Source organism: Sander lucioperca, chromosome 20 (assembly GCF_008315115.2).
Source record: "Sander lucioperca isolate FBNREF2018 chromosome 20, SLUC_FBN_1.2, whole genome shotgun sequence".
In the NCBI taxonomy this organism is placed as follows: domain Eukaryota; kingdom Metazoa; phylum Chordata; class Actinopteri; order Perciformes; family Percidae; genus Sander; species Sander lucioperca.
Window position 1 is genome coordinate 7,650,580 of NC_050192.1, and position 12,577 is coordinate 7,663,156.

Here is a 12,577-nt window from a genome sequence, read left to right on the forward strand (position 1 = left end):
CACTTCAGAATTTTAACCATGCACACACAGGTGGAATAGTTTCTTCTTCATATTTTTGCATTAATGTCACTAGGAAGCATACCAGTAGAAATTTATATTCATATTTGTAAGTGGAATATATATAAGTAAGTGGGATTGTCTGGAATCTGGCAATATAATAACCATTATGGTGGGATACACTGGCTAAGCAATTTACAAAAATGTCTGTGCTGATATAAATAGTTTACATGAGGATACATTATAATTTGTGCCTATAGTTGAAGACCATGTAGAAATGTTGTTGCAATTTCAAAACCGGATTCCCCGGGAACCGCTTGTTGTACCGATGCATGTGTTGAGTGAAGAGTTTGTGACATATTTCACAGAGTGTAATGGGTGTGCAGAGATTTATGCAGAATGCAAATATGATAACATTTCATGTAAGTTCAATGTTAATTTTCTTGCAAACCATTTGTCACAGCAACTGGCGCTGATATCACTGGAAAGCTTAGATTCTGGTTGAGGAGGTTGTATCTGTCAGAGGGAGAGCAGGAGTGCGGTTGTGAAGAAGTTGGTAATTTCATGGCGCAGATTAACACTTTTGCATGCACTATATCTGTGTCACATTCTCATTAGGGGCTGAGCCCCCCTAAAGGTCTGATCCTAGAATCGCCCCTGCTGCTACTTCATACTTGTACTCCACTACACCTCAGAGGGAAACGTTGTAATGTTTACTGCACTACATTTATCTGACAGCTTTTGCTTTATTGCTTACAATTAAACAATTAAAACTATTGAGGAAATATTTTCCTTAGACATTGGTCCAGTATTAAACGAGATCGCTGCAGTCGGCAGCGGTGAAACAAGCTACAATGTAAGTTAATAGGACAATTGTCCAGCTTGTATTTACGTTCATAAAAGTGCTCATTTTGCCACTGACAGACTAAGATTAATATTCTAAGTGTCTGACAACATTATGGAAAGGATATCTAAGGAGGTCGACCTTTCTGTTAAAGAGTAAGATCCTTTTTTTAAACATAAAAAATCCGCGAAATTGCGTTCGCTAAACCCACCAGCCTCCACGTAAATAAACACGTCATTTTAGCATCGTAAAATATGGGCACATGCACGTGTAGGGTGCGCGTTTGGTCAATGTTTTCTTTCTTTCTTTCATTCCAATTTCGGGTCTGTCAGTCACAGTGAAAACCGGGGACAGCTCCAGCCGGGGACAGGTCACGGAAACCGGGGACGTCTGGTCACCCTAAAGCAAGATGGATGGCACAGCTGGCCGACTAGCGTTAGCTTTCCACCTAGGTCGAACTCCTGCCCTCGTCCCGCTTTCACGCACACCGCTTTCGATATCCCTTTACCTGGCTAGCGGCATCGAACGACACCGCAGGCGTCCCAGTGGTACACATGTGCGGTAGTTTGAATGCACATAATTGTTGTAAAAGTTGCTGCTGAAAAGAGAGAGACTGTTAGCGTAGCTAACAGTCAGTAAGATGGCTGACACTCGACTCACATCGGCTAGTGACAAGTCCTACCCCCTATGGCTGGGTTGAAAATGCCTCCGATGACGCTAAATGACGATTTTTGCAATATCAGAAGCTTTTTTCAGACCCACAATACAGAGATCTCTCTTCTCAAGGGGACATGAGGGAGGAAAGCATGGTCATTTGAAAATACTACCGGGTTTCTACTGATACAAAGCTTAATGCTAATCGGTAAGTATCCCTTTAAATTTGATCCACTTTAAACTCAACCCCAGAGGATGCAAGATTGCTCCAGAAAATGGCTACAGCCAGTGACTGGTGTATGTTGTAGAAATGTGTTTGAAGAAGTGTGTGTGTGTGCGTGCGTGCGTGCATGCGTGCGTGCGTGTGTGTATACTGTCCAGCCCATGTCTCTCATATCTCCCTCCATTATTTTCTTGCCACTCTAGCCGGGCTCCCTCAAGGCTGTGACATACATTCGTCAGCTTCCTCTCACATGAAAGCATCGGACCCCTTGTCACTGCCTCTGAGATCCCTGGGTGCTCATCAGAGGAGGGGAGAGGGGAGAGAAGGGGTGAAGAGAGGAGGGACGGAGAGTGGAGAGAGGGAGTGACAGGGTCATTGTTGCAAGAATCCTACAGGGACTTCCTGAGCATCCAACTTTGAAACCATACGCCTCCGTAACTTGTCTAAGAGAGAGAGAGAGAGAGAGAGAGAGAGAGAGAGAGAGAGAGAGAGAGAGAGAGAGATTCCTTGCCAACTCCTGGAAATTTGACAGGCAGCCCATGCCTCTTTAAGGTAATTTACAAGTAGGCTAAACAATGGTTGTACAACTGTGAACACACCCACTCATCAGCACCTCCACATCCTAACAGAGTCCTATATATATTTCCGGATCATTGGGGAAAAAATCTGATCATTTAGAATCTCGCCCTGCCTTTAAAAATGTCAAATCTAGTGTAAAATACTTGTTCAGGATTTTAAGGTTATTGCTACAAAGTCAAAGCTGATAATAAACACAATGGGGGATTGATTTGAGATCAATACAATATTTTTTAGGATGGAAACATTAACTTTCATCCACTGCAACAGACCCAGACTTAAGTGGCTTGAAGAGATAGATATTTCCTTGCAGATAAAGTTATTGTTATTCATTCCCTTTCTTTTATCACTTTTCAACATCACTTCCTATCCATTTTGGGCTTTGTGTCCCTTCATTTGTGCATTCATTGTACGAGTATTTCTATGGTCTATTGTATAAAAACCCATTAGCTGTAGTGTTGGGTACCCTCGTTACCTGCCCTTTTTTGGGTCATGCTGCTGGCAACCCGACAATATTGCTGCGTGGTTGTCATACTCCTGTGAGTCAAAAAATGGAATCCGGAACGACTCTCAGAGAAAAACCCATAAAGTTTTTAAGTTTACACTTTTTACAAGGTTTAATGTTCTTCCTTAGTACAATATGCATGCTACCTATAAGTACTTAGCCAACTAGTCTAGCAAAATATTTTTACATCAATGACAGACAGTATCAACCCCCCCCACAGACACACACACTCACACTTCCACCCTACAGACAATGTGCGCAATTTGTTCAAATGTATATAATTCTTGTAATTCTGTATTTCACTCTCTGATTTATTTATTTTTTTATTTATTTATTTTTGTGCTTTTTTTATGGCCTTTAATTGACAGGACAGCTTGAAGACAGTAAAGGGGAAAGAGAGGAGGGACGACATGCAGCAAAGGGCCGCGCGCCAGATTCGAACCCGGGCCGCTACCAAGGCCTCAGCCTACATGGTGCGCACACTCTACTGGGTGAACTAGAGGTCGCCCCACTCTCTGACTTTTTAACTTGCATTTTAACTTTTTCACTGCGCTGTATCATCACCAATTGAAATTCCTGTGTACATTGTGCATTTGGTTAATAAAGCGATTCTGATTGTGACATTTTTACTGAGCAGCACCACATCTAAATCCAGGTTTGGCTGCCAGGGTTAAATTGCAGGGTGTCTATACACTAATTCGGAAACATTTTGTGGGGCCTATGCACCAAATGTTACAGTATTCATTTTTTGATTGAAAAAATATCCAAAACAAAAAAAAGGCACTGGCTCAGTTTCAGCCTCTACAACAGCCTTTCTATTATTTTCTTTTCTCAAGTAACTTTCCACAATTTAAAGGCCAGAGGTATGTAACTCAGGGGCGGACTGGGACCAAAATTCAGCCCTGGCACTGTAGTCACACCAGCCCACATTACCATGCAGCCCCACCCATGGACACGTGCATTGACTAATTACATTTGTGTACAGATGGTGAAATAATATAAGCAGTACCTTATGTAACAGATTTTTAAACATTTAATGTAAGTAACTGGCAAACAATGCTTACTACTTTTTAGAGAGCACACGTTTATAACAAATGTACACATACTGCCTGTTTATGCTGTTTGTATGCTGTTACTCTCATTCTCTACAGTATGTTGTTCTTTGTTGTCACTGTCTGTCTGTTCGATTGTCCGTATTTCTCTCTGTTGACACTGTACATATTGTCTGTCTGGTTCTCCATCTTTTCATCTGTTTTAACTCTCTGACTCTGCAATTTTAATGTTTTTATGGCTCTCTGTGATTATACTTCAGGGTTTTTCCTTGCTCAGAATTGGCCTTTGGGGGAACACATAAAGCAGGGGGGGTCTGGTCTCCCCCAGGAAATTTTGAGGGTAAAAGACTTCCTGCTTCCTGATATTCCTGTATTCTGCATTTTTAGGCACCAATTTATGGTAAAAACGTCTATATTTATGGCAAGGAAATCATAAAATTCTGGTGGCAGGTAACAATTTAAAATACAAAATAAAATGGAATATTATTATATTCAGTAGTCCAGTAAGGGGGCTTTCACATCCGGGACATGGGCCGATACGACAACACTTGACCCTAAAGTCCAGTTGTTTAATTAGCATGAACAGGGCTTTATGGTAACTTTTTCCCCCCAAAGAGCATGTTTTGCTCCCCAGTTGAAAAATGTAGGGTTGACTTACAGAGGCTACTGCTTTTACTGCTAAATTCTACAATAACACAATCATGTTATGGATACAAAACGTTGTGAAGTGTAGGCCTAATGTTTTCTATATTCTATTGATAAAAAATTATCAGTGTAATGGACCACCACAGTTCATACATACATGTGAACCGCGGATTAATTGCAGAGTTTAACCTGTAGTGTAAAACTAAACACTACGTGAATGGGGCACAGCAGAAAGACGGAGCAGAGCGACGCTGCTTGTTCCCTTCGCATCAGGTGTTAAAACCAACTGTACCAAAACACCGAATTAGATTAGTATTTAACGCGACAATGAGACGTTTTTAACCGGTAATGAAACTCATTACCGGTCTCAATTTAATACTGATGCCGTCAGATGGCCGCACGGACGGACAGCAGTCAGAGCTCCGGCTCTCTGCCTGTCAGCAGCGGCTTCTCACTGCTGCAGCCGGTCCCCCAGAGCAGCATGATCACCGAGAGTGTCCGGTACAGCCTGAACCCTGCAAACGGAGATCCCATTTGAAGGTGACGTGCTTGATTTTGACTGAATGTCCCAATTTGAGTAACTTCTGATTGGGTCGGTCGGCCCATCTCGGGACCAGGCCGGCTGTTGCCGACTGGCCAAATGCTTAATATTTATTATTATTAATATTATTATTATTATTATAACCATAGTGAAATCGTGCAAGTGATAAAAACCCGTGTTCTGCGCTGTCGGCCTGTAAAGACAATTTATTTATATTTAAAAAAAAAAATCTGACCGGCCCACATTAACAAAAAAAAGGTCCGGCCCCTCTGGCATTTGCCAGAGTTGCCAGATGGCCAATCTGCCCCTGATGTAACTTATATGTCAATACTCCCAAAACTTTAGCTACTATAATCTATATAGCCAGTTTGCAGGACCTAGTTTCCTGCAGTGTGTTCATCACTCGTGACAGGCTCATTGCAGAGCAGCAGGCTCCTGCCTGACAGGCCTTACTGGAAGAACAAAAGTCCCTCAGGCTTGTCACTGCAAGACATTTCATATGTGAAGGCTGCACAGTCTGAAGCCCAAAAAGCAAATGACAAAGCAGGATGATTATTCCTGTGTTTTCTATGACGATGTATCACTTTCTTGGCAGACATTTTTGTTGTACCTCTAATTAGCTAGCTTACTCATTCCTATTGTGAAAATGGGACCATTGTTTTGTGAGTGACAGGCTAGCATACATTATGGGGAGGTGTGGGGTGATAGAGGGAGAGAAGCCATGCAGTTATGCAGAAGTAAGGACGTTCTGAGTCTTTTTGTGTTCGTAGAATATTTAAATATTTAAAAGGTACTGTAGATTGTTAAGAAATATCTATGTCCTCCCTCACCTCCAAACTTCTTCTTCCAGTTGCAGGGGATCTTGCAGCGTTGGGTCTTGATGGTCTGCTTGCAGTCGGTGCCAGTGCGTGTTCCCTCCCTGGTGCCGAGCCCACAGTCGCCTTCGTTGGCTACACACACACTCCACTGCCACTCCCCACAGTCTGACTTGCGCTCCTTCTTTCCTGTACGACCGAGCATAAACAGGTTCTGTAACCTAATATTATCTCCGCAATTATTCAATAGATTTTTTTTACATCACTGAACAAGTTATTTCACTGTATATGCCCAATAATTAAATATCTAATTTTAAATATAAATAATATTCAAGTGTGCCCATGCAAGGCCTGTCTGACATCTTATTTTAGGTCAAAACTATAAGACTTTAAAGGACAATTCTGGCGTAAAACGAACCTAGGGGTTAATAACAGATGTGTACCCACTCGATCGCTCTCTGGGACATGTTTTCATGCTAATGAAATGTGTTTGTAGCTTGAAAGAAGCTAACGCGGACCGCTGATTAGCTTACAACGCTAGTATTTGGGGCACAGGGAAAGTAAAAACAAATCACTATTTATACCACTAAAAAAGGCTCAAAATATCGTCAAACTTCAACGGTAGCATACCGTCACTAGGGTCCCTAAATGTTAACCGAAGCATTGAGAACATTGTAAGTGTACAGACAGTTTATTGAACAAAGAGCTGCGGGAGCTCCATGAAAGGGCTATGAGAGAGAGAGAGCTACCGGTAGTCAATGCCGCAACACAGCCTCGTACTTCAGGAAACTGGTGGTGTACCTGCGGACATTGTGAAGCTATGGCCACCGAACAAGAGTATCTGTGTTGCAAGGAGTGGTCAAGTCATGTATTTAAGGAATCAAGTTTTAGGTCCAGTCCCACAGCAGTCAAGCCCATGTCAAGTCTGAAAGATTAATATTTATGTCTTGAGTCCGACATGACACAAATGTCTCACATCTACAGTTCTGGTTATAACCAACGTGTTAGAATCTTAGTTTTTATTAAAACAAGAAATGGAAACTACTACTTGCAGTGTCTCTTTGACTTTTTAATATTAGTTCAAGGCAGCTAATGAGTTTAGTGCTTGTTCTCATTTCAAATGCAAATTAACTTTTTTTACTTGAATTTAAATTAGCTAAATGTTGTTTTCTTTACCCAAGTGGGAATTATCTGACTTATCTAGCCTTACTTGCAAGATATTGCTATTTGTTTCTGGTAAATTCTCAAAGGACACCAATTAATTCAACCCCAAAGGCTTTTTCCCATTTCATATTTTCAAGAGTTGTGTCCAACTAAATAAGTTGTTAAGAGTAATATTCTCACAGCACAACATCTTGGAGGGTGATAGCACTGTATGTCACATTTTATATTGATAAGGTTAATTGAGAAACATTGCTTCTCCGTCATCAAACAAGTTGTAGATTGGATTTAATACTGAACAGCATGGTGCTGCTCTTTCATATTCATATATAGTGTAAAGTAAATCAAAACCTGCAGAGATACTAATAATTCTATACATTTTTCTATAGTTGAAGAATCTGTCCCAAGCTTTGCAAAATGCACCTTGTTTCTCTGCTTTGCCTCCTTCAGCTGCCATCACTGTTAGCACCAGGAGTGCCATCACGGCCACCCGTGTCCACAGCTTCTGTCCATTCATTCTGAAAGAGAGATAAGACAATCATTAGAGGATGTGATTTCTTTACACAGTTAAAACTTATGACTTTTGAGAGCTCCTTAAAATGTGCCTGAACTTAAAGGAGAATTCCGGTCGATTCCAACATGTAGCTCTGTTGTGTGTAAATTTTGAGTGCTGTCAGTAGTGAGAAAAACGAAAACAATCGGTGCTGCCTACACCGTGTTATCCTCCTGCTAGCATTAGCACCCAACAGGCTTAAACAGGCACATTTTAAACTTGTTTTTAGCCTCTTAACATGTTCAAAATGTCATTAAAAGTGCCTACCCATGTGAAGTGATTCCTTTCGAGTGAACACAGTGAATCTGACTGCAGTAGATGTGAAAGAAATGCATAAAAGTTCTGCTAATTTAGCTCTGTTTAGTTCCGGTGTTGATATTGCAAGGAGTGCTTCAGGACATCTACAAACTACCACACCGAAAAGAGATGCAAACATATTTTCAAAAATAGGCATATGTTTATTTTTTATAAGTAAGTGCTGTAGTACAACTAGCAAGAGACAAGTTATAATTGAGGTAAGTTTGGAGGCACTACCTTATTTAATCATTAAATTAATAGCCTACATATTTTTGTTGTATTTCTTTTCTGTGTTGTAGTTTGTAGACGGTCCCTAAGCACTCTTAAATGCCGTCTCAACACCGGAACTAAACCGAGCTGAATTAGCAGAACTTTCATGCATTTCTTTCACATCTCCTGCAGTCAGATTCATTGTGTTCACTTGGAAGGAATCACTTCACATGGGTAGGCACTTTTAATGACATTTTGAACATGTTAAGAGGCTAAAAACAAGTTTAAAACTTCCCCTGTTTAAGCCTGTTGGGTGCTAATGCTAGCAGGAGGATAACACGGTGTAGGCAACACCGATTGTTTTCGTTTTTCTCGCTACTGACAGCACTCCAAATTTACAAACAACAGAGCTACATGTTGAAATTGACCGGAATTCTCCTTTAACGCTTTCAGCTATTTGGTAGAACATGAAGAAGAAGAAGAGAAAAGCAATATTTGTCGCAAGTCTCACGAGACAGAGGAATAGCCTGGGAAATGTCCATCTTTCATCTGGTGTCATTTCCACTGTGCTGTGTCCACCAACATTTTGATTGTCTGCACTGCCAGTACACTGTCAGGCATGGCTGTATTTGTTGTCAATCTTTGTGAAACCTTGTCAAGGGTACAAAAAGTCAACACACATTTGATTTAATTTGTCAAAACTCAACAAAATATTATGTAAGTGAAGCTAAGAAAACCCTTGCTCACAACATAAGATTGAGGCTGCATGTGGCAAAATGTTGTCTTTAAAGAAACCCTTTCTTTGATTCTACAAGAGTGAAACCAAAAACTGTATGTATTATTTATGTTTAGAGGGTTAAACGGAAGTTCTGAAGGAATGTTCAGTATTGGTGTTAATACTGACCTTATTAAAGGTACCCTGTGGAGTTTTTTTACCACTATTAGTGCTGTGGAGCAGAGTTTTGAGTGGGTCCCCGCTTTGTTTGTTTTATGAGTGGGTCCTCGTTTTGCACACACACACACACACACACACACACACACACACACACACACACACACACACATACACAGGGGGTGACGCAATACATATTCCTGCCAATGGTTTCACAATATTCAACCAATCAACAGGTGGCAGTAATGACCCCAGGAACACAGCAATGTGCCAACAAAAGGCAGTAAAGAAGAACACTGCTAGCAAGTATACATGGATGTAAACAATGCAGGTTTCAAAATGTTATAAAAAGCTTTTGTGTGCATCCTTAAGAGTGAATGTAAACAGAAATTTTGTCTGTTTACAAGAAATCTCCACAGGGCATATTTAAGCGTATTGGGTATTGGCCAGATATGACAGATCCACATGAAACACAGTTTCTACATCAATGTCAATATCAGTTACATTTATTCAGTCATGGCGGGGACTTTGCTTTCAATGTCACAGCAATCCATGGCCTCATGTTACCTTTGATAAATTTGACTTTGGTGAGTCACAGTGAGGTATACATATAAAGAGATAGAGAGTATTGGTTTCAGATCAGCACTTTGTATCTGCAAATACCCTGAGTTGAAGTATCAGAATGGGTATCAGGAGGGAATAAGTTGGATCGTGGCATCCCTATTTTAGAAGTAACAAAATGTTTGAAGAGTGATTTAGGTTTTTAGTGTGAATGTGTTCTTGTGTGAATGAGCTATTTGCGTGATCACTAATAGAGGTAGAGATGGAGCTGGAACCGGCACAACAGAGCCAGGGCAGGAATGCGTTTCTATCTTGGAAATTCAAACAGCATTTCACATTAAAGAAAGAGAAGGGAGAACTGAATATAACTGTGCAGTGCAACCTCTGCTTGCCAGCAACCAACCTCCTTTCTGCGTCCAAATTACTCCACCTCCAACCTAAAGAAGCATCTTAAAGTAAGTTTTTTTTTTTAATTAGCCAAGGGTAGTCGTCTGCTGTAGTTTTACTGGTCACCTTGCTATTTTATAGTTGACGTGCGACTTTACATTCTCCTACGTGCTGATTTACTATCCCCAGAGCCGTTGAAAGACTGACTAGCCCCATTTGACATGTTAGCTAACGTTTGCTAAAATTAGCTCGTGGTAGCTTAGACTGCGGTTAGCTTTTTGTAGTATGCAGTTCAGGACTACAAATACAAAAATCTATCTGCTTGTTCAATGTGGCAGTAATCCAAGTATTCAGAATACGTTACTCAGATTGAGTAACGTAACGGAATACGTTACAAATTACATTTTTGGGCATGTATTCTGTATTCTGTAACGGAATACGTTTTGAAAGTATCCTTCTCAACACTGCTCCATATAATCAGAATCAGAAGTTCCTTTATTATGCAATCCTCTAGCTGGTTCTGGATCAGCAGAAAGCTGTTACTGTCGCTATCACCTGTCACTGTAATAACATTGTTGCAGAAAACTCACTCTCTTCAACTTTCCTGCCTTCTCCCCCCCTTTGTTTGAGAGAGTTAAATCCTCTAGCAGCCCGCGCTGTCTGAAAGGAGAGACAGCATGAGACTGAGGCAATTACCAAGTGTTAACGCAAAAAAAACTCCTCTATGCTCAAATTCCTGTAGAAAGGTTGATCCTGGTAGGGAAATAATATCCATTTGTCATTTTTAATTAATCATGAGCTGGCTCTGAGCGCACCCCATCCCATTGTGTAAGAAACTTGCATTAACAACTTTTCATTTCACTTACTTACTGTAAGACATCACATAAGTTAAATCTGTTTAAGGGACTGTGAAAGCCTCGGGAATTTAAATTAGGTATTCAAACCTTGTATTTAATTATTGGATGTTAGTGTAGTGCATTCTACCTTGGATTTAATGTTCCCCAGCACTTCTTAGAAACTAATAATGAGCCTTATGGCAGCGCCTGTAGTCTGTCTGCTAGGAAAAGCCATCTGAATCTTTCCACACAATTGATTTTATATTTTACTGATTGTGGCAGCACACAGGCAAACCCTGTTTTGATTAAATACTTCAGACTCTTTTAAAAGAGATTCCAAACTATTCTTCTCCATAACCTGAAAAAGGAAGAAAAAAAATCATTAAATCCAAACGGTAAGAAGCGCATACAATGAGTTCTAAGAGTTTCAGAGAAAAAAAACCAATAAAACAGCCTCGATAAAGATCCTTTTCCAAGAAATAAGTATTGTGGCCTTTCAAAAGATAAGAAAACCTTTTCCTCAGATAGACACACACAGTGATGGGTTCTTCGTGAAGTGCAGGCATAAAAAGGGATGGGGTTGATGACTTTGACTGAGCACCTCATACAGTAGCTTGAAGAAAGAAGTTCTTGGAATTAAAGTGAATTAACCATTACTTCTGTAGCCAGAGAATACTTTAAGATGACAGGTTTCTCCTCCTATTGAGGTCAATAAATTAAATGGAAGTCTCTCCCAGCCCTGTAGCTCCTATTTCCAGAGCATGACAGCACCTATAATGGATGACTGGGTGGATTGGAGCATTTGACTATCATTCGGCAGGCATGTGTGCTGCCTGTGTAACTCTTTGATAAGAAGCACTAGGGATTGCTAACTTAAGGTACGTCTACTTGTGCTTTTCCATAAATACTCTTCCCCTCTTTTTCTTCAATGTACACACAGTCAGACACACCTAAAGCTCAACACTTTGTGACGGAAAGAAGAGGCCGTTTTTTTCCTTCCAAGTCTTAGCCCCTGGAAACCTGACCACAACTTACTTATTCTCATGACATAGACACCTATAATGTGACTAAAGCAGTGGGGGTTTTATCTCAGCTCAATTCACCACTGGTCACATCATCCTTCATCATCTAAGCTAATTATTTGATGCAGGATATAGCCATACCTGAAGGTTTAGTGAAGTGAAACTTTTCAAATAAAAAGTCATTTAGTGCCTCTTATAGACTAAATTATTTCTCAATGAATAATTTAGTCTATGAAATGTAAAAAAAAAATATTAAAATGGCATACAACTGTAAAAAGCTGCAAATATTACCATTTGAGAAGCTGGAACCAGAGAATGTTTGGTATTTTTGCTTAGTAAATGACTGGGCCAATTAATCAATTGTTGCTGATTAATTTTCTGTGGATTGACTAACCAAATAATCAACTAATCATTTCAGCTCTATTTTAGATATTTGTGGCCAAAATACACCACACTCTCAAATCAGGGTGTTTGACTATCTGTATCTGTATATCTATATGAATTTCAAAAACAACACAGTATTTGAGAAGACAAAAATAAACACAGTCCCCAGTTTATCATACAAAATACAAGTTTTCTTACATATTTTACTCTGGGGAGCCAAATATGATCACATTTAGCAACTGCTTGCAATTAACGTCAGAAACATAGTAAAGTCTCAGTGTAGAAATCTAGAGTTCCACACTAAGCTAAGACGGGAAAAGGAGAACTGAATGTTTGCAAACCTCACATCTCTGGGTTTGTTTTAGCTGGAACATCAGAAACATCCAGTGATCAGTGTGTGGCTCATGAGCCAGTGAGAATTA

The 12,577-nt window shown here is 40.2% G+C and overlaps 1 protein-coding gene across 1 annotated transcript in view; it reads right to left on the reverse strand.

The window, feature by feature from the left end:
* The window catches only part of ptn (pleiotrophin), a 49,476-nt gene that overhangs the window by 9,276 nt on the left and 27,623 nt on the right, over nt 1–12,577 (reverse strand). The window contains exons 2-3 of the mRNA XM_031313381.2: nt 7,437–7,531; nt 5,868–6,041 (exon numbers count right to left, since the gene is read on the reverse strand). Coding sequence (XP_031169241.1) covers nt 5,868–6,041; nt 7,437–7,530 — 268 coding nt within the window. The 5' untranslated portion in view covers nt 7,531. The remainder of the gene's footprint in view (nt 1–5,867; nt 6,042–7,436; nt 7,532–12,577) is intronic.